At 33.5% G+C, this 27,707-nt stretch overlaps 1 protein-coding gene across 5 annotated transcripts in view; it reads left to right on the top strand.

Annotated features, from left to right (window-relative positions):
- The window catches only part of SMOC2 (SPARC related modular calcium binding 2), a 257,220-nt gene that overhangs the window by 154,490 nt on the left and 75,023 nt on the right, over positions 1-27,707 (top strand). For all 5 annotated transcript variants that reach the window (XM_031937465.1, XM_023503329.2, XM_031937463.1 and 2 more), the window contains one exon: positions 24,231-24,417. In XM_031937465.1, the coding sequence (XP_031793325.1) occupies positions 24,231-24,417 (187 nt within the window). The remainder of the gene's footprint in view (positions 1-24,230; positions 24,418-27,707) is intronic.

Genomic DNA, 27,707 nt, shown 5'->3' with positions numbered 1-27,707 from the left:
ACCATCTCTATGCATGCCTAGATCTACTCACCATTGGCTTCATCCCAAGGTTATTCTCACTCTTAAACCCTGTTCGGCAAGGAAGAAAGTCTGGAGTGCAATGAAGAACTGCAGAGTAAGAAGGAGGTCACATATTGGATAGTCACATATAATATCTGTGATATTTCACTAGGATTTGTTAAAAGTCAGATTTGAGTTGTGATGGAATTTTTCCAACATTCATCTTAAGATCTTAAAATTTTGCTTAGGGAAAAATTAAGAATTTTCCTCCAAAATATGTTGTTTTTTTAAAGGCTAGATAGCTTTTATAAAAAAAATAATGTTTTTAATCCATGGAAACTATCTTTTATTTTCATGAAAACAAGCCAAATGAAGTTAATTTCAACTGAGAAATTATTTCATCTATTTTATGAAACCACAGAAATGTGTTTTGCCACTTCTCTCATAAAGTCTTAATGACATGTAAATGTGTTCCCTTGTGCTGTTAATAAACAGCATTGATACCATATTTAATGAGTTAAATGAAAACTTTTATGCAATTTATGAATAAAAACAGGGCTTTTAAAAGGATCATTTAAGTTGTGATGACAATTCTGTATACAGTACTGTACTATGTGTTCATAAATCAGTCACAGAAATGCTTGCATTCATAAAAGAAAATTGAGGCTATATTCATTTTCATACTTGCACTCTTTTTTTTTCTGGTACTATACATAGTATTAGATAAACCAAGCCATATAAAAGGACTCACATAGGCTCTTAAATCTTTTCTTTTGAAGAACATTGTAAGAAGGTGCCAACAAAATGAACAAGTATTTCCAGGCACTTTCTTTTACTATTTAACCCTTGACTGAGAATGCAAAAGAACACTCTTTCTACTCATCCACTTAACCATTAATAACACTTGAGAATAAAATTTTCCAAGATTGGGCTCAACTAACAGACATTTTTTTTTCTGTTGTTTGGAAACTTGGAAATAGATTTGTTTATCTTTTCTATTGTGACTGGATCATGACAAAAAATGCTTTCCTCATTTTAGACAGAGAGTACTTTAACAAAAGAGGGAAAAATGTTAAAAACTTGATGAGAAAGATTTTTCCATTTGAGGTATTTTTTAATTTTAAGTAATTCAAAGAATTTTTTCATGGGTACTAAAATATGTTGTTTCATATTTTAGTTGCATTTTCAGTTTAGGTTAAAATTAGTTTCAACCAAGTGTTATAAAGTTCTAAATGGACTAGGAATGCACCCCTTTCCCCTCTCCTTACTTCTTTTGTAAATAAAGAAGCAGTTATATAACATTTATTACTGGATTGTTTGACTTACTGTAGGCTTCTTGAGACCATCAAGTCTTCATTTCTTTTTGCATCTTTTCTTCTGCAGTTTCCATATGGTATAAGGCAATGACAGGCATATAAGAAGGGCCTACCAAAATATATACTTATTGAATAAATATTGAATAAATAAGTTTTAATTATCCTGAAACATAATTAAAACAATTATTGATTTTTCTTAAATAAAAAACTTCTAAAAACTCATAATGTCTGTCACTGAGACTTCTAGTGTTCTATCCATTGTGCCATCTAGCTACTCCAATTTATTTTATTTTTAATCAATGTAATAAAACTAGCATGATGATTTTCCAACAGAAACTTTTGAAAAAATAAAATGCTATTATTTAGAAACACATACACAGTAACTTCTTTGAAATATTTGAAGGGTTTTCATGTGGAATAAGGTTTGGATTTATTGTAATCTAATCTGAATTATCTAATTTGAATATTAAAGCAATATTATTAGTTGATGTTGAATACTGTGTTTTTATATTTTGGGGATGCTCAATATTAGGTCTGAGTATTAAGAAAGTATTTCTAATAGAGAATTTTTATGTTATCATTGATGAAAATATATTTCCTGTGCATGTTTTCCCATTTATGCAAAAAGTAAAATTAGTAACTTAATCAATACAAAACAAACATATATAGTATCTTTTGTAAGGTTTAAATGATGTGAATGTTTTCATTCCTTTCCTGACTATCTGGCAAATAGATGTCATAAGAAAGTAAACAAATGGTTTATGTGGATATATTGGTGATATTAAACAATTGAGCTATCAGATCCTTATTAAACAAGAGTATCTTTTTAACACTTGTGTTTTGCTATTGGTGCTTTATAGTTACCATTTTTTTTCCTGTTGTTCGGGAATTTGGAAATAGATTTATTTTATTGTAACTTAATCATGACCAAAAAAATGAATGTTTTCCTCATTTCAGAACAGAAAGGACTTTAGCATCATGGTCTCAGTAGAATCATAATTCCAGGTGATTCCAGTGAGAGTGAGAAGATGTATGGATAGTACCAGTAGAATGAACATATTACAAAGGGTGACTTACAAAGGCCAAATAGTAAGATGTATCGTTAAGGAAGCCCTGAAAAAGAGTACTAGATGGTCTTCACAGTCCCTTTCAACTTTATATTTTTATCCCAGGAGAGAGTGAAGAGTTTGATCTGAAGGTTCACTTATGTCAGGAATTTCTGATTACATTTGTAGTGGGTTGCTGTCCTTTGTTCTCAAAAAGGACCAAAATGACATCATTATGTTAGAGTTGAGTTACAGTGTTTCTGACTATGGCTGATCTGATCAAGACGAGCTCGGAATGCTATGCTATGGGTCAGACACAAATAGTCTCTACGAACATTTGGGGTAGCTTCTCTAATTTTGTACATCTCACGTTTCTTTTGGGCTAATTCAATTCTTCTTTGCTCACAGAGCATAGCACCTTCTCTGATGAGGGCACACTATGCTGGATGGTCCTGTGCCAGTGTCTCCTATGTCATACAATCAATTTTAAAGTTCTTTAGAGAGACCTTGAGAGTGTCTTTGTATCTCATTTTCTGACAATTTGTTAGTGCTTGCCCTGGAAGATGCTTTCTTAATGGATTCTTGTGTCTTCTTTTCTCCAATCTGTGCTTGGGCCCTTTAGAAGTCAAGTAATTGTTCTGAAATACTTTGCATTATTCTTTCCATTCTTTTGACTTCTTTCAGCTCTTTGGAAGACTAAAGCTGATTATTTTTGGTATTCATGCTAAGTAGACATAGTCAAGTTTTGCTTATGTCAGAATTTTGTAGTTGGAGAAGGGGTGTTCTCACTATCCTACAATTAATTGTATGAGCTTCCACAGTTATGAAGTTATATTTTGTTTTCATCAAAACCTGTGACTTCTTTGGAACAGAAAACTTCCAGTTGAAGAAATCCTCTCTATCAATGCAAATCAGAAATCGTTTCATAACTTAGGGTCTTTAGAATTTAGATTTTCCCAGAATCACCCAGCAAGTGTATATCAGAGATGGGACTTGAATCCAATTTTCATGAACTTCAGTTTTCTTATCTGTAAAATGAAAAGGTTGCAGTAGATGCCTCAACTCAAATCTTTCCAGCTCCAAAACAATTGTCTTATGATTGAGACCCTAGAAATACTGAGGATATATTCATAAAGTTTTGCATCATTGTGAACTGAAGAATTGATAGCATCCAATTTTCAGTTTTATTGTATAAAATATAATTAATTCTTTATTCATTTTAATAACTGTGTTGCAATTGTAACTCAAATTTATTTTATGAAATTTATTTTCATAATTTCATTTTCATTTGTCAAAATAAAGTCCCAACAAATCCTGGAATTTTTTTTTTCTTTTCTTTTTTCTTTTTTTGGTTATTACTATGAAACACTGGCCTCTCTTTAAATAGATTCACTTTAAATTGACTTTTTCTGCTACCAATTATCCTCAGATAACAAGGACCTCCTGGGTCTCCTTATATTTAATTTTCTTTGTTTGCCAAAGGGTTGCTTTGTGAATGTTCAACTGAACTAAAAAAATGCTGCATTAAAACAATATATCTTTTGCAGAGACTAGAGTTGAATGCTAATGTTAAGAAAATAATTTTGAAATGTTTAATGGACCAATTTTTCTCACTGAAATAGACCATTGCATACATCCATTCCATACCTCTCCCTCTTAACCTCCAATAGACATATTTTTTGGACATTATCCAGACAAAAAAGGTTTTGTATATGTGGAACTACAAAATTCATCATTTTGACCTGAACATTTACATATTGAGTTCAGTTAAGTAATCCATTCTTTCAAATTTAAGATCCACAAAACAAAACAAAACAAACAAACAACAACAACAACAAATAGACCAGAGGTCTTTTGAGGCACCAAAAGGAATAAACCCACAGGAATAATAGGACTTTGTTGATTTTGTTATTACTCAACTAAGTAGCCTCATTTTATAAAGACAGAAGCCAGTTTGTAAGAACTATATTTATATGACCATCACTTCTGTTGTCAATGGGGTCTTTTGAATATTGTCTGAATTAGTATAGTTATACCTATCACACATTTACAGTCAGAAAACGTGAAAAGGGACTAGGCCAATGTGAAGAATGATCAGATTATTTTGAATGCCATGACTTTTTCCTTTCTTTTTAAAGTGGAAGTAGAAGTAGGTTAAGGAAGAGAAGTTTGATTAAGATAAATCTAAACATTTGAATCATTTCAACTACTAAGATAATAATTCCAATTTCAAAAAAATCTATTTTCTTATTTAAAAAAAAAATCTTCATGTAAATGTGCACAAACTGAAGTGGGCAGTAGAATCAGTGAGCCAGATCAATGAGACCTGGATGAAATTGATATTGTGACAAATATTGATTTAGCCACAATATCTAATCTCACTTATGCTTACCATTTCATATGATAAGCAATGTGATGACACAATAATGACATAGTGGGATCTAAGAATTTGGGACTGACATCTTCAAACTCTGCCAGTTATGTATCAACTAGATTGGGAAATGAACTATATATTATTAAGATTTTTTAACATGAGGATTATAACTTTCCACTCTTTTGAAAATGGGTATATTTTGGAAAGGCATTAAAGAAAATTTATGGTCAAAAAATGCCCAAGAAAATATCTTGGATGAGCAAGGGTTCAGATATGATATTGTTATTATTATAGTGATGACAACAACAATAATAGCTAGCATTTGTATGGTGCTTAACATTTACAATGAATTTTATATACTTTATTTCACTTGATCTTCACAATAATTGTCTAAGGCATAATATAGGTATAATTAACCAGATTTGACCAATGGAGAAACTGATGATCAGAGAGGTTATATAATTTGTCCTGGTCACATGGCTACTAAATATATGAGACATAATTAAGAGTCAGATTTTTCTGGATAACTAGGACTTTCTTTCTGCTGTAAATAAATGAATCAAAATCATCTGTTATGTTATTATGCTAAGAAATGGAGATACAAATGTAAAAGATAGTTCCTTTTTTCAAGGAGTTCACATTCTAACAAGAGATAACTTATAGAAAGTTCTAGCTTCAATTTAGATAATAACAAAGTCCTGTGTTCCTTAGCCTGTAGTAAATCTGACAGTAATGCAATCTTCTTTAATATCATTTCCACTGACAAAATCACACCCCCTTTTCAAAGTTTGAAGCATATAATAATGTCATGGATTTAGAGGTCAAGACCTTCTTTTCAGATCTTTAGTATATATAGCTGTTGAAGAGGACTGGGTTGTCATACAAGCAAAAGGAGTTTTCAGGTCTCTCTATAGAGGATTTATGTCCTAGAATGTTGACTTTGCATTCTGGGCTAGAAAGAGAACTAGTAGTTGAGGAGTGAGAATTGCTACTCCCCGCGTTCTTGGATTTATGTGCCCAATGTTAGGTAGTTAGCGAGTAAGTCATTTGGTACAGAAAGTGAGCCCATCCTTCATAATTGCTCCCCTTAGTTGTTTCCTCCAAGCTTTTGGGACCCAGCTGGAGCCATCACCTATGTTCTAGAGGTCCCGAGATTCTTGGGTTCAAAGTTCTGCTTTATGTCCATTGAGTTCTGATGAGAATTTATGGATGAGGTTTGACTTGTGCTTCCTATCTCTCCTTCAGGACAACTTTTGCTATTTAAATTAATCTGGATTGCTTGTTTGATGGTTTGTAATTTAGCCTGTGGCTGTTGGTGGGGACGACTGGGGACTTCTTCCTACAAGTTACCACTTACCCAGATAATTCTGGGGCTGGTTGGAAGTAGGGCTGTTATCCAAAGCAATTCCAATAGAATTTGTACAAAAAAATGCCATACGTATCCAGAAAACGAACTATGGATACTGAATGTAAATCAACACAAGCTAAGTTCATTTCTTTTTTCTGTTTTTTTTTTTAATCTCTCCCATGGTTTTTCCTTTTTTGCTTTGATTTTTCTCCCCCAACATAATTCATAAAGTAATGTGTATTAAAGATAAATTAATTAAAATAAAATACCAAAAAATTTGAATAAAGGAAATAGGACCAATGGTCTGGAGGACCCTGTTGAGCCCCTCCAGAACTCTAATGTTGCTGGCAGTTGATATTCCTGATTAGTTAGTAAGGTGGTCTCTCCACTTTCATAGCTCCCTTCATTGTTGACCAAAGGGTTTTGGATCGCCTCATTCTATAGTTAAAAGACATTGAGGGATCTAATGAGAAGTTTGACAGGTTAAGATAGCATTCTAGGTATAAGAAGTAGCACAAGTAAAGACATGGAGAAAGTTAATCAGTGTAAGTCATATTTGTAGGATTGTGAATTGGTGTGTGTGTGTGTGGCATAAGGGTTGTGTAGAGAAGTTTTGGAAAATAAAATCTGGATCTGAAAGATGTAAGCAAAACTTCTACTAATATTGCTTGCCCAAATTTTATTTTATTTTATTTTTTTATTTATGGTTGAACGGTCTACTGTGTGCCAAAAAACAGATTGAATCTCTAAGTGCTAGGCTTTAGTTTTAAACTTCTGTGATCTCTTAAAAAATTTACATTTCTCATTATAGTTCCACTTATTAGCTAGCAGCCTAACTCTCTTTTTTCCAAATCAAAACAAACCCTACCCACCCCTTCCACCCCCAAAAGTAATATATGGATAGTGAGCAAGATGGAGAACAACAGAACTCTCTTTGCACAAACTGTAATAAAAATATTTCCTTATTAGGTGACAATGCTGGTGTTGCAGTTTCCTGTGATGTTGGTTATCTGCAAAAGTTAAATATTTAGAATCTGTTTTATTTGAGTGGTTCTGCCAAAAACAGGCCTTTAGGTTCTCTGTCTTGTCTGAGAGGCCTTAAAACTAAGCATTATGATACTGAGGTCTAGGCTGGGAGTAGAGAAGAATGAAAACGTTTGTGGATAATATATTTTTTTTAAAAAAAAGAAAATTAGCCCTTGAAATGTATTCCTTATACTAACCATTGCCTAAAGTATTTTCTTAGATTATTTTTCCCTATTGATTAACATTTCTATGATAATTCAAACATTGTTAAAATAGTTAAGTTCCCTAAAAGGGCACTCCTCTTATATTAGATACCCTAGGAAAAGAAAACATAAAAGAAAACTTGGGGTGAACTCTTTAATGTTAAAATTTAATCAGAACAAGAAGACCTGCAGCCTTCTTGAGCCTATCTATCCTCATATCCTTGAAGAACAGGAGCTTACACACAATTCTTCAGTAAAGTGGTAACAGACTCACTTAAGCAGGATGTGGGCATGCTATTAATAAGCCAAATCTGACCATTATGGGTGACAAGAAAATTTTTTACTGGTTTCCTCAGACTCAAAGGAGATGATGAAGTTCTTCCAGAAGTTCCGTTGTCCTCATTGAGTTCAAAGGTATAGCCAAGCCAAGGGTCTGGCTTTACCGTGAAAATCAAAACATAAGTGGATTCATTTGAACCAACAATAAACATGTAAAAAATAAACTGAGTAAAACAATACAAAAATATTGCTGAAGCTAAAAGGAAAGCATCCCAAGACATTCCAGCTAACTGGCTCTTGGCTCCTTTTTATGCATGGACACAGAGATCGGCCAATTTCAGTTACTCCTCTGTAATCTTATTCAAAATTTACCTACCTCTCTAATTAAGAAGACCAGTTTCCTTTGTGATTACTCAGTTTATGAGGTCATAGTTCTATTCACAGGACTCTATTTTAGCATTCTTTTAACCTATTTTAGTGCTTGAAAAACTGCAGTGATTTAAGGTCTTAAAACCCCTATTTGTTGCCATACCCTAAAACTGGACTGCTGATAAAATTGACAAATGCCATATGAGAATCACTTGAAAGAACTGGGCAATTTATCTTGTGGAAGACATATCTCAAGGCTGCCTTATGTAGCAGAGATTAAACCTGGTCATTTTGACTTCAGAGCGGCAGAACTAGATTCAATGGAGAGGCAGTTGCAAAAAAAGACCACCTTTGCCTTGATGTCAGGAAAAGCATGCTAATAATTAGAGCTGCTCACAAATGGGACAAAGAGATATGAAGTCTGAAGAGATGGTCTTCCCTGCCCTTCTCCTTGTCCCTTCAAAAGTCTCCAAGCAAAAGCTGAACAACTATTTTTCTGAGTAGATTATGGAAGAATTTCCTTTTGTGTAGTAGATGGAGTAGATGGTTCTTTCCAAATCTCAATTTATTTTTTATTCTGTGAAATATTTATGGAATGCCTATTTGTATGTGGACATTTTGCATTTCTATTGGTCCCCTATTTGAGGGTGGGGAAAGCTCACATTTGTTCAAGACAAAATCTCTACACTTCAAGATTTTATAATGTAGCGAGAAAAGACAAAATGCATATGAAGTATACTACAAAATATTAAGTGATGAATGAGTGTTATAGACAGAAAAAGAATGCTTTATTTGAAATAAAAGAACCTGGATTGAATCTTATTCTATATGTGACCTTGGGTAGATCTCTTCAATTTTCTTGGTAATGTTTTCCTTATCTAGAACATGAAGAATTGGATTAAATGGCCTCTAAAATTCTTTCCAACTTGAAATCCTGTGAGTTCATTTGATCCAGATTTGCAACCTAGGAGTCATCAAGGACTCCTCACTATCTCTTATCCACTACATCCAAGATATTGCCAAGACTTACAGATTTTAACTTTGTAACATTTCTTGAGATATGCCTTCTCCCTTCTGACACTTCCAGTTTTCTAGTATAGCACCCGTACCTGGCATTTTACAATAACATTGTTGCTTCCCCCAGGTTTCTCCTCATTTCAATCCATCTTCCATTCTACCATTCTAATGATTTTCCTAAATCATAGATCCTACAAAATCACATTTGGCATTCAAAATTGCATTTTGTTTCTCATAACAATCTTTGTTGTACTGTCAACACCATTTTGGTTTGATGAAATCAGAGATTAAGTGATTTATTTGGGATTACACAGCAAAGGAATATATGAGTCAGAATGTGAATTCAGGTGTTCCTAACTTCAGAGACTCATACTCTTATCTATTATGCTGCCTAACTATATGTCAGCTAAGGCAGTAAAATAAAGTTTTACAGAGCAGATGAAATGGAAATTACATAAAGTTTTCTTTGCTAGAAGATATAAATTTATTGTGTATCTCTCACTTCTAATGATTTGATATTTAGCCTAATCTTCACAATGCCTTGAGATCTCTTTTGTCTTAGCTATTGACATAGTCGTGGTTTGGGGACAAGAGATGGTTGGAAAATGACAGCATTTCTCAAATTGATCAGTTGGTGACTAAAATAAATGCTAAGAATGTTAAAACTTCAGACTTTCTTTGATAAGTGACTAATATGGAAATGTTTTATATGATTGCACATGTTTAATCCATACCAATTGTTTAGCATTTCAGGGAGAGAAGATAGGGAGGGGAGGAAGAGATAGAATTTGGAACTCAAAGCAGAGAAAAAAAATATTAAAATTATTTTTGCATGGAATTGGGGGAAAGTTAAATATTATTTTAAAAGGGGGGAAAGGAATATTAGATCTTGGAGGGATTTTAAAGATCAGTTCATCTAGTCTACTTACTTTGTAAAGGAAACAAAAAAGGCCCAGACAATTAAGGAGACACACAATTACTTGAATGTTAAGCCTAGAACTAGAATGTGTGTCTCCTAACTCTTAATTTAAATCTCTTCCCCGAATATGGTTTCATTTGTCCCTGCCAAGTTGAGATCTTTAATGATTATTCATAAGTAAATGTCTTTATCATCTTAAGACTTAAGTAAACCTGTCATCCAGCCCAGTCCCAATAACTCTTTCTTAAGTTTTTCATTCCCTACAAGCATTTTGATTTAAAAAAAATATATAACCTAACATTTTCCAAATACAGTAACTACTCGAGTAGTCACATGCTGTAGTCTTGATGAGTTTGCAATGTGACTTTGTTATTGCTCCTTGTGGGAAAGAAGTCTCTGCACTGGTTCTGTGAGTAAAGCGAATTCTAGATTTCAATCCTTTTTAAACATTATTAATGAGATTATTTCTTCCTTTTAGATACTTTTAAGATTTGGGGATTTTGAAATTTTACTTATGGGAATTTTAAGAGTCTTCAGATATAAGAATTTCTAAGAAAAATAAATTTCTTCTAAACTACTTTAAAACAACAATACAACAAATCCAGTCATCTTATATGTTGGCCTGCTTTTCTAAGAACTCCAAAGATCTGTACTTATTTTCATTCTTTACCATCAACAATGTATTTATCTAATATATATTTAATTAGTGGCACTCTAATGTAGATGATCATGAGCATCTTAAAATTTTTAAATAGTTATCTTTTCCTCAAATATCCTTTCCTCCCTTTCAATTGCAAAATTTGGACCAATTTTGTGAGCTCATCAGTGTGGAGAGCTCCCAGTGTGAAATAGACACTTTTTATATGATATATACTCACTGAGAATTGCCTGGAATACTGAGATTGTGACTAGCTTAGTACCACACAGCCAATATATAACAGAGAAAGAGCATAAACTCAGCTTTTTCTGACTCTGGAATTATATTTTTTATGAAATTCTAGATCTTGCTGTTTTCATATGTCACAGAGATTTGAAGAATTCTTCAAGTTGCTCCTCATGTCAGAGGATGTACAGAACATGCACTGATATTTTTTGCCTGATCCCAGATTATTATGTGGAATCTTTGGGGGCCTATTTGGAATCATTAATAACTCAAGGGTTTGTTATATGAGATGTTATATGAGATATGAGTCTACTCATTGAAATCATGAATGACAGAAAGTTGAATCTCAAGACTCAAGACTCAAGACTCTCAAGACTGTCTTCTGGAAAGACAGAGACTATTTTTACATGATCTATACAGCCTATCAAGAAGGGGAAATCTGAACAGGAGCTATTTTCCTGTCTCACTAAGGAGCCAGCTGGTTACACAGCTGTTCTTCATTGTGTAAAGTGTAAAGAAGGTGATGATTATGATGATAATAGGTATGATATATCATGTATAAGGTCAAAGAGCTTGTAAAATAGTCCCATATGTATCTCATATATATCAAGGTAGTACTATCATAATGAAAAGGACAATGAATTTGGAGTCATGAAGATTTGGGTTCACATATATATCAAACCCTAATCAACTTTATGAATCTAGAGAAATCCTATAACCTTTCTGAAGCTCAGTTTGATGAGCCTCTATTGAATAATTTTGATAGTAGCATCTACTTCACAAAATTACCAGGTGGATCTGCAAGAGTAAATAGAAAGTTCTTCAATGCCCTAAGGTATTCTGGTTTCCTATTTCTTCAGAATTCTTGGATTCTGGTTTCTGATTGGTGACTTTTGTCTTATCTAATCTCATAATCAATTAATAATTAATAATCTAATCTTGGTCTACCGTATCAGTTCTCCAGTTGCTCTCAAGAATTTTGTCACAAAAGAGAGATGCCCTATTGCATGGTTTGGAGATGATCAAAAACTGGTATTGTGGACTAGTTGGTATTGTATGTTATTGAAACAAGAGCCCTTAGTTCTAATAAAGTTGCATTTTTTTTTTACCAAGTCTACTAATAACTCTGACCTTGAATAATGAGGTTTCTGAACTGAATTATTTCTGGAGTCCTTTCTAGCTCTGTTTCTTTATCTTAAGTCAAGGGAAGGACCAAAAACTAGAATCTTCCCTAGTATTAAAAGACCATATTGTCAAAGCCTGTTTTATAGCTTAGAAAATTTAGAAAGCTTTAGAGGAAGCATTTCCAAAATATTCATGCCTAAAGAAGGAGGCACAGTTGGGTTATCAAGATAGATTCATGTTAGCTAGATAGGAAAGTTTATAGAAAATAGATCTATGATGTTGGTGAGTTTAAGAAAATAAATTTGTCAAGGATCTTTAAAACCATGAAGTGAAGGTTATATTTGATTCAAAAAAAAGGAATCTAGTTTTTCTGAGTATATTAATATTCTGATTGGAATAGTTCTGGTAGAATCTTGACAAAATGACTTGAAGTAACAGAAATTGGATCCAAAGGGACAAAATCTTGCAAGAGGCTGTGTCAGATGTTATAAAGTGACCAAGGCAAGGATAGATTATCTATCTCTATCTATCTATCTATCTATCTATCTATCTATCTATCTATCTGTTATTTCTTTGAGATAGCCCAATCCTCTCTTTGTCCAAGAAATGAGAAAAGATTTGAAAATATAAATGAGGGCTAAGATTAAGTGCCTACTATGTGCATACTATTGTGCTAAGTCCTAAAGAAATAAAGAGAAAAACAAAAGTCTCTGTCATAAAGTTCTACTAGGTAATTCAGTTTCTCAATATAGAAGTCACATCTTATCTCAAAAGAAAGTTATTACATGTTTAATCTGTTCAATTCCATCTTCTTTCATGCCTCCACTCCAAAAGAACAAGGAAGTCACTAAAAACCCCTGCGGTAGAATAAGGTTACTAGGATACATTAATGTGAAACGAATGTAGAAGTGCAAAGGAGAGAAATAAAGTAAAGGTGATGCTATTGCTCCAAATTTGGGGACAGTCATTCATTCAATTTTATTTACTTTATTAAATTTACTCACTTTGTACCTCCTATATGCACTATGCTAAATGCTAGGGATACAAAGAATTGTAAAAACCAGTCTCTGCTCTAGAGAGTTCGCCATCTAATGGGGAGACAGCTATGCACAAACAAAATGTGGACAAGATAAATTGCACATAATCTTGCAGGACGGGAGCTGAGATTAAGGAGGACTGGAAAAGCTTCTTTCAAAAGGAAAATGTTAAATTTAGACTTAAAGAAGTTAGAGAAGTCAAGAGACGGAAAGAGGAGAGAGAGCATTTCAGCCTTGAGGGAAACTTCAGCCAGGTAAAGCTTTCACAGTTGGGAAATGGCATTTCAATTGAAAGCAACACCAAAGAATTCAAACTCTCTGGTTCATAGAGTGCATAGGAGAGAGTAAGGTGTAAGAAAACTGGAAAGGATTTTACAGATTTGATGACAAAAAAATAAGAGAGAAGTCACTATTTGAATTTTCAACACACTCGTTAATTCATTCAATAAGTATTTATTAAGTGACTACTACATGCCAGACAACATTCTAGGTACTAGTATTAAAAAAGGGAAAAACAAAATGTACTCAGCCCTGGAGTCACATTACGATGTGTGCTAAAAATCCAAGCTAAAATCCAATTATCATTTGTCCTAATGGTAAGATGAAACTCCTGTTGTTTCAGGATCATGATCAAACTTGTGTGGTTTAGGAGTATCAATTTGGTGGCTATGTGTGGAGGATAAATTTAAGAGAGGAGAAGCTAATGGTAGAAAGACAAATTTGGCAGCTTTCACAATTGTATAAGCAAGAGGTAACAAGGACCTGGATTGGGTAGTGACCCCATAAATAAAGAAAAAGAACCAGATGCAAAAAATATTCCAGAGATTTTGGCGGGACATGAAGTGAAATTGTCTTGCAGACTGCTAATGATTTAAGAGGGAAGAAAATGTGGGATATCAGGGCCAAAGATGCAGATTTCTAAATCATTCACAAACAGGTAATTATTGAAACCATTCAAGGAACTGAGACTTGAAATTATTTCAATTTGCCCAGATGAAAATGGGGCCTGACTATTTTTTTTTTCCAGGAAAAGTCCTCAAATTTGTGTATCAATGTAGAAATAATATATGTATATATGATCACATTATAGCTAAGCTTTGGAAAACAAATGTCTGGAGAAGGACAATTTTAGTTCATGCAGGCATGGTCAGTATTTTCTCTAGGTGGAAACAATCTGCCATGTGAAACATTTTAACTACTTTCTTCTGACTAATGTATTTTCTTATGCAAAAAGGAGATTCCCTGTCAAAGCAATTAATCAATCATGACTGATTCTTGTAAATGGCAAGCAGTTACCCAGGAAAATGATTGGTTAAACATAGAATGTCAAAAACTCTGGGTTAGATTATTAACCTCCAGAGGTTAATAGCTAGTATTGTTTGTAGTACTTTTTTTTTTTCTTTCTGGCATAGGCAAATTTTGAAACCATATGTTAGAGCAATTTTGTACATTTTTGCCCCCTCATGGTCAAGGTTCAACTGTACAATAATTTCTGAATACTCTGAACCCAAATTTAGTTTTTTAATGAACATAAATATGTGAAAAATTATATTTCATTTAAAATACAATTTTCATTTTTTCAAACTGTTTCCTACAAATCAAATTCTAGTTAAGGGTTTCTGATTTATTAAATTATTTGAATATGTTTTCTTTTTTGTGTCATCTTTAATTTTTTCATTTAAGTGATGCATAATTAAAAAGAGAACCACATAAAAATAGTTCTGCTACTGATAAAGTATATACAAAGTTTAAGAGAGTCAACTGTAAGAAGAATGAATATTAACATTCAGAAATGTGTAAATGGATGCCATATGCATTGGGTCTGAATCGCATTGGATTTTATGTGGGTCCATAATGCATTAATCATGCATCTGCCTTTGAATTGTTTGTGTTCATGTGCCCAAGATATTCATAATGGCTTAGAAAAGAAATGTGATAAGACTGTGGAGAAAAAAATGAAGCCACTTACGATTATATATATGTGTGTGTATGTGTGTGTGTGTGTGTGTGTGTGTGTGTACTAATGTGAAGAGTTGATTTTTTTCCAAAATATAGAATAAGTTTATTTACATCTTGTAACTTCTTTTTAAAAAAATTTTTAATAGCCCTTTATACAGGTTATATGTATGGGTAACTTTACAGCATTGACAATTGCCAAACCTCTTGTTCCAATTTTTTCCCTCCTTTCCCCCACCCTCTCTCCCAGATGGCAGGATGACCAGTAGATGTTAAATATATTAAAATATAAATTAGATACACAATAAGTATACATGACCAAACCGTCATTTTGCTGTACAAAAAGAATCAGACTCTGAAATATTGTTCAATTAGCCTGTGAAGGAAATCCAAAATGCAGGTGGGCAAAAATATAGGGGCTGGGACTTCAATGTAATGGTTTTTAGTTATCTCCCAGAGTTCTTTTGCTGGGCGTAGCTGGTTCAGTTCATTACTGCTCCATTGGAACTGATTTGGTTCATCTCATTGCTGAGGATGGCCAGGTCCATCAAAATTGGTCATCATATAGTATTGTTGTTGAAGTATATAATGATCTCCTGGCCCTGCTCGTTTCACTCAGCATCAGTTCATGTAAGTCTCTCCAGGACTTTCTGAAATCATCCTGTTGGTCATTTCTTACAGAACAATAATATTCCATAATATTCATATACCACAATTTATTCAGCCATTCTCCAATTGATGGGCATCCACTCAGTTTCCAATTTCTAGCCACTACAAAGAGGGCTGCCACAAACATTTGTGCACATACAGATCCCTTTCCCTTCTTTATGATTGAAGAGTTGATTTTTTTACTTCTAGTGAAGGTAGGCAACACTTTATGAGGGATACCTCATCTATTTAGCTGAAGATCTCCTGCCTTCTCTCACCAGGTAGTATCAGAGTTAAAATATGTAGTGTCCTCTTTTTGCCACTGCTTGAGACTGAGATTGGCTAAGTCCATTCAAGAATACCTCAACTATAGTCATTCAAAAAGAATTCTGTCTACCATGTGATTAGCAATCTGCAATCAATTACTATTAAGGACAATGCCTAGGTGAAGGAGCAGATCAATTCTCTGAGAGCCTCTACAGCTGTGAATCATAACATCTGAAGGAGTTGCAAAGCAGCCTTTACTGACACAGGTGTTGCTTGTGGACTAGGAATAAAATAAATTGGAGGCAGAGGGAAGAGTAGAGAGGCAACTGCCTCTCAATGGAGAGGTCAGAGAACACAACTGCATCTCAGTCTCCTAATATCATTATCATCATTCTCTCACATGAAGAGATCCATTCTATAGGTCTGAGTTAGACCTCCAGCAGCCACTGACAGGTGGTTCCCACATTACAAGTTACATGTCTTTACATGCACCAAATTTTCTCCAAAGCTCTTCACTGAACATCATTACTATTCTCAGAAGGAAAATTTCCCAAGTTGTCCCATGTGTAGAATTCTATCAGCTAAACATAATGATACATTCTGTACAAGTTTACAAGTATTGGGCCCATTTACTAGTCCTGAATTACATACAAATTACAACCTATTGCATCTTTTTTCACTCCATGTGACATTTTTCCATTCCAAGTCACTTCCAGTCATTTTGATTTATGTCTCTTCCTCTGGTCTCTAATGACTCCAGAGGAGAAAGTAAAGCTGATGACTTTGTACAGTTCTTTCTTGCTTAAATGCAATTCACTTGCAAGTCAACACATCTCTTCCCTGTTAGACTTGGTGTTTTTTGAAAAACAAAAAAAGGATGAAAAATAAATAATCCATTTTTACCCTTAGCCTCCCTAAGTTCTTCAGAGGCTCCAAACAATGTGCTACAGACCTTCTTGAACTTTTCTGTTTTATGCTTCCAAAATGCATTTATCTTTTCATTATATTCTTACAATAATTATATGATGTAGATTGTTCAGCTCTTCTTGTCAACTTTTGACAAATAAGGGAAACAGACTCAAACATTAAGTCATTTTGTCAAGGTCAGACCTCTAGTTAGAAACAGAGCTCATACTGTCACCATTGTTTCCTTATTCAATCTGGTGCACTTCCTACTATAATGCAGTGCCTCCTATAAAAAACAACAAAATTAGTACAAGAAAACCTTTAAAAAATGCACACTCATGACAAGTTAAAGTGATCAGGAAAGAAACAAAACTGAAGGAGGAAAAGTGATTGGAAATAATAATATTCAAAAGAATAATTTTTTATGTATCATCAGTCTGGTGATAAACGAGAGTAACTGGAAGAAAATATTACTATAGTTAATGTATAAATTGGAATTTTAAAGATTCATTTGATTTTTGATTACTTTGTATGTGAACAATAATTTCACAGAATCACAGAATTCAAGAGCTGGAGTTCTGAATAGGGGGTCTATTCCAAACTGTACCTGAAAAAAGAATGCTTCTCATTAATAACAAATTGTCTTATAAACTTAGCCATTGAGTCTGGTTTTTTCCTTCTTTCCATCTTCATTTCCTTAAGAAGCTTTAAAATAAAAAAGCTGGTTTTCAAATACTACTTGTCTGTGATTTGTTCCCTAAATCTAAATCTCTAGACCTCTAGCCATTTAATTTTGATTACACATTTCCAGTTTTCAATAGTACAAATCCTTTTACATATCCTGCTATCTGAGATATCTTATCTAAAATTATCTACAATGTAGCTCAGATATTTCCATTGCATGTTATTTTATATATCTCTCTTGTTGATTGTTTTGCAAGCTAAGAATCCTGTATATAAAGTAAAAACTTTTTATTAAGAGGTTTACAGATTTTACCAGAGAGTAACTGAAAAAAAAATCATTTCTTATCCTTTAGTCATCTTAATCATGACATATCCTACACAGAGGAAAAACTTTTGAAATTAGAGTTAAAGCAATGGATAGTATATGTAATGAGAGTCAAATAATTCATCAAATATCTATTTTTTTTTTTTTTTTTTGCTGTTTAGTTATTTTTCAGTTGTGCTGACTCTGATTGATCGCACTTGGAGTTTTTGTGGCAGAGATAATGGAGTGCTTTGTCATTTCCTTCTTCAGCTTATTTTTATGAATGAGGAAACTAAGGCAAACAGAATTAAGTGAATTGCCCAGGATCACATGGTTAATTGTCTGAGATCAGATTTGAACTAAGGAACATGAGATTTTCTGACTCCAGGCCTAGAACTCTACTCTGCCACCATGCTATCTCTGTTTCTGTTTAGTGTTATAATTTCAAAGGTAACTGTTACTTCAAAGAAAGTTTTTTGGCTTAAATGGAAGAGGAAAAATATGGACTTGTTACTTTATTGGTATAAGACACTGGTGGTAAAGTATCTCCCTTTAAGTCTGCTTATATTCTGAGATAGTTTTTGGGGACTGACAGGTTGTATGACTTGTCTGGGTTACAGTCAAAGGAAAGAGTTGGACTCAAGTTTTCCTGATTCCCTGGCCAAGTTTTTATCCAGTGTGTTGTGTTTCATCTCTTTGTATAAGTTCTGAAACAGAGGAGGAAAATTTCAGAAGCCTTTCCAAAACTGCTGTATAGATGCAATGTGTCCCTGGACAAGTCCACATTAAATGCACTTCTGTGGCAAGGTAATCAATCTTAAACCAATACTTATCACATGTCTGAAAAAGGACCAAGTAACTACCAAAGCAAACCAATATATTTCCCAGGAGTGTATAAACTTGAAAAACAATCATCATCATCATCAGGATGATTGGAAGAGGAGACTGATTTGTTTTAGGTTCTCACTAGCAAATAATTGGATATTTAATAATATATTAACTACTTCAGGATACTTTAAAATTGTGTTGTCTCTTAAAACCCTATAAGCAAAATTAGTACTTTTTCCAAAGGCATTAAAAGGCATTTTACTATGTGAAAATAGCTTGTATGTTATTCTCAAGATATAGATTGAAAGAATAGCACTATTAATATTGAATGCCAATGGATAGGGATAAGTCCTTTAGAATATCTGGAATCTAAGAAGGTTCAGTTCTGCTATTCACAAAACATGTAGGGAAAAAATAATCATTACATTCATAGGGGAATTATGATAAATTACTGAAGAAAATGAGTATGATTGTGCAAGAAATACAATAGTTCTTTTTTTTAGTTATTGGAAATGTCTTAAAATTTGAAAAATGGCTATATTTGTAAATTCTATAAAATTGCCACAGTGATCTTCCTAAAATACAGATGACCATATATATGATATTCAATAAATTCCAGTGGCTCTCTATTATTTCCATGCTGAAATCTAAGGTATTATTTTTGACTTTTAAAAGCAGTCTTAACCTTTACCACCCCCACTTTTCTTACTGCCCTCCACATCAATCAGACATTGACTGAATATTTATTAAGCACCTGATCTATTATTAGCACTGTGCTAATCTCTGGGGATTACAAGAGGCAAAGAAAAAACAAAACAAAACAATCTCTGCCCTAAAAAAGCTTACAATTCAATTAAGAAAACAAGAAAACATGAACAAATAGGTCTTATAAAGGAAATATAGAAAATTAAAAACTCTAGAATTAAGAGGATTTGGGAAAGAATTTGTGTGAAAGATGGGATTTATTGTTGTTCAGTTATTTCACACTCGTTTGACTCTTCATTACCCCATTTGGAATTTTCTTGGCAAAAATACTGGAATAATTTGCCATTTCCTTTTCGAACTCATTTTTCAGGTAACCCTTCAGACAAAAAGGGTTAACTGACTTGCTCAGAGTCACACAGCTAGTAAGTGTCTGAGGCCAGATTTGAATTTAACTGCTTGATTCCAGGCCCACTGCTTTATCCATTGAGCCACTTGAAACTTACTCAAATGCTAGTTGACTGACTAACAAATGAAGAACTGGTTTAGGTAAATTCTAAGATTCCTATCAGCTCTAAATTCTACATTTCTACAGATTCTAATTCAACTGATATAACAAATTAATTTCAGAATTTATTATGAATAAATGATGAAAAGGTAACAGGTCAGAATTACTCCACAGACGGACTCCTAAAACTTTTAAGCAGTCTTAGATAATCCCTTCTCTATTTCTAGTATAAAATTGTTTCCTTACTTATAGAAATTTTATTTGCCAAAATTAATGTTGATGTTTTGGGTTGAGGTTGAGAGGATTCAGAAAAATCAGAAATCCTTCATCCTTGATCTATTTCTTTTTCTAAGTTATATTTTAAGCCACATAGAATTGTCATGTTGGGGGGGCGGGGGAGAGGGATTTTGATGATTCTAGGATTTGAACTGGCTTGTCTATCTCTATATCTGATAGAGATCTAGGTGGTATAATGGATACAGTATTAGCCTTGCAACTAAAAAGTTCAAATCTTGCCTCAGATACTTATTACCTGTGTGACTGTGGCCAAGACACTTAAATTTTCTCAACTTCAGTTTCCTCATGTTTAAAATGGGGATAATAATAAAACCTAACTCACAGGTCTTTTGTGAGTATCAAATGGGATAACATGTCCAGTGTTTGGAAAACCTTCAAGTGCTATAGAAAGACTAATATTATTAGTTATTCCGTAAAAGATTTTTAGATGAAATACATTGATGCCTTTATTCTAATGCCTAATCCTAATCCTCACCTTCCCTTAGATTCTACCATAGCCAGAAATAATTTTTAATCTTTGTTAAGAAAATTATATTTCCCAGTCCTTGTGTTAACACAACTCTTGAATTACTAAAAATCATGTTATAATGAGAATATATGCTAGGATTGGTATACCTTTAGTCACTCCAGAATCATGCTTGGATCTTCTCCTCATTTCTATCTCCTGGCTCTCCTGGTTTCCTTAAATTCTTAATAATCAAATATTATTATTAATATTAAATAATTATTAATGTTATTTATATTATATATATGTATATATATATATATATATATATATATAATGTTTGTATCCAGTAGTATGCAAGTGGTCTTCTACATGGAACTCCTTGAGAGCAGAACTATTTGTTAACTTTTCTTCACATCTCTCTTAACACAGTGCCTGGTACATAATAGATAATAAATAAATGTTCATTGATTGACTAAAAGTACCCCAATACATTATCTAATACTGTACAAAAAGTAAGTTAAATAGACACTTTTCCTTGTCCTTTTAACCTTTACAAGCTAAAGATTGGGATTGGACTAGTATCTACTCATTCTGGTACAGGGGAAAGGTAGTAACTAGGAGAGGGACCAGCTATGGGGGAACAAAAGCTACTGAAGATACAGATGTTCATTTTTTTGACTTAGTTGCTTTCCTTTGGTATTTCTCAGACCATCTTGCTTTTACAATTGTACTTTTGGAATTTCCAAAGCTTGTCCCTCATTGTGTTAGGTGTGTGTTTGTGATATCTGTGAGTGTAAGGGGAGACATGTTTGGATGAAAAAGGTATGGGTGGTGGGAATGTTGGTTTTTACCAGTATAATCTAGCCAAGTGAACCAACTACAAACACAAAAGGATAGAAATATAACTTGTGATTCCATTGTTAGTGGAAATTCTTAGAGAAAGAAATCTTTCTACCAAATGCAACTTGTCTTTTGCTTTACATTTTATAGTCCTGGAGAATTGTTATAAAACTAAGAGATTCAGTGTTTTTCCTTAGGGTCAGAGAATCAAATGTGCATTAGATAACAGGATTTGAACCCAGGACTTCTTGGCTTTAAGACTAGTTCTCTATTTACTATTCAATGGCTTCCTCTAACTATAAACATAAAGGTAAAGTAGATGGAAAAAAATTGTTTACCACATTTTATGTAGTGAAAGTTTTTCTGGAAAGCTCCATGTAAAATGACTTTTATAAATCCAGATAATTTTCTTCATTGAATTACATAAGAAGTTCTTATTTTCTTCTGGATTTGCAATTACTCTATATATGTGGTTCTATCTCTCTGTTTAATAATCAGTTACCAATATATGAATAATTCATTACCCTTGAGGAAACTTCTTTTTAAAGAGATTCATTTCAAATTGAAGAGACTTATCTTTCTAAAATCATTATTTTTATTGGAGAAGGTAGAATTGGAGTGGAGGAAGGTGCCTGTAATAGTTTCGCATATAATTTGTGCTGTTTCTGGTTGCCAGGTGTTTAAAGTAAGGGCTTAAGAGATATTTTGTACTTCCTTCTCTCTACTATTACAATGGCTAATCTCCATGATGGGAATGACCTCACCACTTATTTCTGCCCCTTAGAATTTCTAATGGCCTTTAACACTTAGTTCTAGTGCCCCCTAGGGACAAACAAAATCACCTTATATATATTTTATAAATATGGGTATGCATGTATATGGATGTTTTGTCTTTCCTAACAGAATGTAAACTCCTTGAGGGTAGGGAACACTATATTTTCCTTTAAATGTTCACTCTAGCAGAATGTTTTAGCACATAGATGTTTAATAAATTCTTGTTGATTGATCTGAAAGAGCAATAGATTTGGTTTGAATAGACATGAACTCAAGTTCCAACTCTGCTATTTATTACCCTTGTGACTTTACCTCTCTAACCTAGACTTCCTCATTCCCCAAATGTCAAGATTGGACTACATGATTTGTAAGATTCTTTCCATTTCTAACCTTCTCTGACCTATGATCTACATTCCATTGTCAAAGATCATCAGCATAAATGACCGTAAATCAGTAACACTTTTGCAGTACTCAAAAAACCTTAAAATATCTGAAAAAAAAATTAGAAAGAGCTAAATAAAAAGAGCCCTTAACAATTATCAATAACAATATTAATAATAGTATTACCTAAGCAAGAGTAGTAATGTAGGCAGCACAGAGAGTACAATTGGTGTGATCTGGGAACATAATGAATGAATCATAGAATAAAAAATATGAGGAAACACCCTCTCCCCTACATGTCTAATCAATATTATTCAACTAAATAAGTATTTAATAGATACCAACTAGCAAGGTAGGAGGTATGGAGACAAAGGAGAGAGGCAATGAAGTTCTTGTGGAGTAACTCCACCATTTGAGTGGAGCTTTGAAAGCATCAGGATTCCCAAAAGACTAAGATGAGTAGAGAGTTCATTCCTGACATCGAAAATATGCAGGGAAATTAATAAGTGTGTGGAACACTTTGGTTGAAACAGAGAATACATGAAGAGGGTTAATGTGAGGGATAGATAGTTCATCCTAGACCTAAAGAATGAATTGAATCTATTATTCCCTCCCAAAAAACAGATAAAGAAATGCATTGAATGCCTTTTATTTCACAGATTTTAAATTTTTTTTCTTTTCACTATGCTCAGGACAAATATTAAAACATTAAATTTTAAATATGAGGCAGAAAATAGGATTATTTGTGGAACTATGAACTGTTGCATGAGGTTTTTTTTTCTTATGTGTGTTAATATGATATGAATAATGGTTTCTTTTTAGTTTAAATTTCCACAGAAAATATTGTCTAAAATATTGTAAATTGAAATTTATTTGTTGGATTTTTTTCCTGTTTGTTATTCTTTTCCTTTTATATTCAATGAATTTTGTAATTAAAAAAATTCTACACCATAAATATGTGTTGCAATTTATGTAGTCTTAGAATTATGGCTAGTTGTCAATTTTTAGTAATGGAAGACTTTCTCTTATAATTATGGTCATAAATGGGCTTTTACATGAAAGACTTCTCTGATATTATCTAGTATAACACTTTAATTTGTTAGTAAGGAAATTGAAATCTAGAAAGGTTTGGTGACATGACCAAGGTCATTGAGTTAATTAACCACAGAGAAGAGATCACAATCCAAGTGTGTTTTCTTCTTGTAAATCATGCTTTCTACTACATCATGCTACCATAGTCAGTTCTTGGAATGGCCTATGATAAGCAAATAGAGTATTATTCAAAGTTCAGCAACAGAGCTTTTGATATTGTAAGTTGTATATGCCAGTGTGGGAACTGCCAGAATGAAATAGCATTCTAGATCTGGCTTTTATGTTGACTAGATCTTTGCTCTGCATACAAAGTAGATGAACCAATCTAGTACATTTGATGGTCAAGTTACAAACCGTAGCAAGGACTTCATTATATATACACTATTGACATGGATTAGATTTGGCTTATGGGCATTGAAATGCCAATGCTTACTTAGCATGTTACCATTCACAAAGAAGATACTTATGTTAATTAAACAAATAAATGGTGATCATATTTTTGCTTATGGACCATATGTCTAAGGATCTCTTTTCTCTACTTGAAGTCACTTCATTTTTCGTCTTACTTTCCTCTATCTTCCTTACTGTGTGCTATGTACCTACTGTTTACATGTCTGTGAAGTTAAGTCTGTTCATTTTCTTGTTTACTTCAGCATCATCATGTGATCAAGAACATCAATCTGCATTAGAAGAAGCCAAACAGCCTAAAAATGACAATGTGGTTATTCCTGAGTGTGCTCATGGTGGTCTCTACAAACCTGTGCAGTGTCATCCCTCCACAGGATATTGTTGGTGTGTCCTAGTAGACACAGGACGCCCCATTCCTGGCACTTCTACAAGGTAAAGGATTGTGATATTAAATTTTTTTCAAGCAGTTACAAAATAAAGGCATCACTATTATTATACATTATTATTATATTACAATAGCTGATATAATATAACTTTTATATTGCATGACATATAGAGCTGGCCTTGGAGTTAGAAGAATGTGCATTTTAGTTGCAGGTCAAAGTGTAATTTTGTTACACTTTGTAACAAAGTGATGAATCTGATAAGGCAAATCTGATAAGCAAGATTAAGTGAAGTAACCTGTACAAATAGGTGCTTTATGAATGCACCATTCTTCTTAATCTCTCATAGATGTAAAGCACACACTGACTGTAATCCTGGGTAAAGCACTTAATCTCTTGGTATCCAGGTAACTTTCTAAGAGGATAAATGGAGCTACGATTTGGGCAGCTGTGGGAGGAGAGATTTGAGGGAGAGAAAACTTAAGATAGGGATATCAATAGGAAAATTGCTGGAATAACCCAGGAAAGAGATGATGAGGGACTGAACTGGATGAATGGAAATGAAGGGCCTTATGTGAGGGGTATTGTAGGAGTAGTGTGGCTCAGCAATAAACTAAATATGTGAAGAAAAGGAGAGTGAGGAAGTGAGGATGAATGAGAAGTTGTTAACTTGAGTGACTAAAAGAATGACTATTCCCTCTACAAAAACAGGGAAATTCGGGAGAGGGGTCATAAAGCAAGCCAAAATCTGCTTCTTCCCAATTTCCATCTATTGCTACTAAATGTCTTTTATGGGACCAAGCAAAACAATTCTAATACACCTTACAAAGGACAATGCTCCCGGTACTTAAAGATACCTATCATATCTCTTCTGGTTCTTGCCTTTTATAGGTTAAACAATCCCGGTTCTTATAATACAGTTTAGTTTAGCATTAGCATTCTTAACTGTTTTCTCAAGATTCACTGTTGACTCAAACTGAGCATGAAAACCACTAAAATGTAAGGATTTACATTTATCCCTCCTAAATTTCAAGTTGATAGTTTTGGCTCAGTGTACTTGTTTTACAAAATCCTTCTAAGTCTTAGTTCTGTCAGCCAGTGTGTTAATGATCCCTTCAACTTTATGTCATTGTGAATCTGATGCGCAAACCATCTATGATGTTATTCAAATTCAAAGGTCAATAAAAATGATTTTTATACATAGGTGCTGTATGAATGCTTCATTCTTCTTAATCTCTCATAGATGAAGCTAGTTTATACATTTATCTAGAATTATAAATGCATCTGTATGTCTATTGTCTTAAACAAAAGCTTTATGGCATTTCCATTATATCTTTCCATTGATTTATATATGTTACCTTCTAGAAATTCTGAAGATCTTCTCCTTGTAGATTGATTTTTTTTAACTAGGTAAAATAGGCCATTCTTTGCTTCAGTTCTTACCTTAATCACAAAATGGGTGTTGCCTCAGTCAAACTGAGACCTGTTAAAGACCTTAACTCCCACTGCATCCAGAACCATTTCCAGTAGTTCTGAATTACATCTTGCCACTGGACCAGATGGCTCTCCAGGAGAAAGTGAGGCTAGTGACATTGCACAGCCCATCCTCACTTGCATGTCATGGCATCACATCCCTGATATCATGGTTTCAAGAATGAAGGACAAACAACAACAATAGTATGTTGACCCAATTAAGATCTTGTCTAAATGCCTCACTGTAGTTTGGAAGTGACGCTAAGGACTCAAAGGCTACTCTACTAGAATAGAAACTCTATCTCTAATCAACTAATAACTCTCATTAATAGGTCATATTGCTTTCATCCGAGGATCAGATTCAGTGGATAATGGACTAGCATTTTTTGGCTTGAGCACTTTATAAACTTAACTACTAATATGTGGAAGAGACCACAGTTGCAATGGGAATGGTTGTGGCAGAAAGACACAGCCATATTGATGAAAAATTCCAGATCCTCAAAATATTTAAATATGATACTTAGGAGGTTGAAGCTGGAAGCAAATCAGCCCAGATTCCTATGTCAGCAGTACAGATAGCCAGCTGATAATGTTTTATAAGGCTCAACCCCAAATTGTCTGCAGCCTTGACTACTTCTTCAGCCCATTTTAGCAGTCTCCATGGAATCACTGCCTTGGAAATGATAAAGGAATAAAATATTCTTATAAATATATTATTAATAGAAGTATATAGTTTACTCATCTTGGCCAAACTGGACAGATGACAGAGAACCCTGAAGTGTGTAGAATAGATGCAGACTACACTAATATCAGATTCCAAAAGAAGCTATTTTGTTTCTGTAAGGGCATCATAGGAACTAGCTGTAAACCATTTCAGTTCAACCATCAGTTCTTTCAAGGTTTTGGTATGAGATCTTTTTTAGTTTTATTTTTGTTGTTGTTTTTATCCCTGTGCAATAATGTATATGGGGAATAGTTAATAGTTTTCTAAGAAACCCTTCATCTCTAGGAAGCAATATTTCTGTGTTTTTAAATATAATTTGTTTCCTGTATATTTGAGTAGGAGGTAATGGTTTAATATATTTGAGACCGTACCAGCTGCAGGATCAGGATGCAAACACATATGCTACAGCAGAAATAAAATATTATTGACAGATCATCGGCTTCAGCCAATGGAAATCCATGAGTTGTCTAATCCTTAGTCATGAGACTAGTTCTGAAATCATGAGATCAACATTTGTAATCTTATCCCTAAAGAACCTGTAAACATAATGATTTTGTAGCATCAACCTTTTTCTTTTATCCTAAATATTATTTTTCCTTCTGTCTATACTGTGTCCAGTTTTCAGAAATGGAAAAGTACCAAAGACCTCCTTACAGTACTACAAATAACTCAGGGAACATCTCTCAATTCTCCCTTTGTCAACTGAGAACAAGGACATTTGATTTGCCAAATAGTTACTCCATGAGTGGCTAGATTTAAGCTGTTCTTCCTTATTCTTTCTTTTTTTTTTTTTTTTTTTTGTCTTAGAATCAGATTCATTTGATTTAACTGCTGCCCATATCTTTACTATATGGCATTGAGTCTATCTTTCTTGTTCTCTTCTGTTATCCATATTTAGGATCTTTTTCACTTTAATTGTTTCCTTCAATCAGGAATGGCAACTGACCAGCTTTAGGATAGGTTAATCAAATGTGAATTCTTTTTTGGCTTTGTCTTATGTCTGCCTTCTGTTTCCCAGGTCCTTCTCTGATTCTGTATTCTCCAAGTTTCAAAATGAGCATTCTTGAAGTCTCAGGGGAAACAAAACTACATTATGAATATATCTTATTTTTTTGGTTTGCCTTTTGGTTATGGACTGAACA

Source organism: Sarcophilus harrisii, chromosome 4 (genome assembly GCF_902635505.1).
Source record: "Sarcophilus harrisii chromosome 4, mSarHar1.11, whole genome shotgun sequence".
Taxonomy (NCBI): domain Eukaryota; kingdom Metazoa; phylum Chordata; class Mammalia; order Dasyuromorphia; family Dasyuridae; genus Sarcophilus; species Sarcophilus harrisii.
The sequence above is the reverse complement of the archived record's forward strand: the minus strand, read 5'-3'. Positions and strand labels throughout refer to the sequence as shown.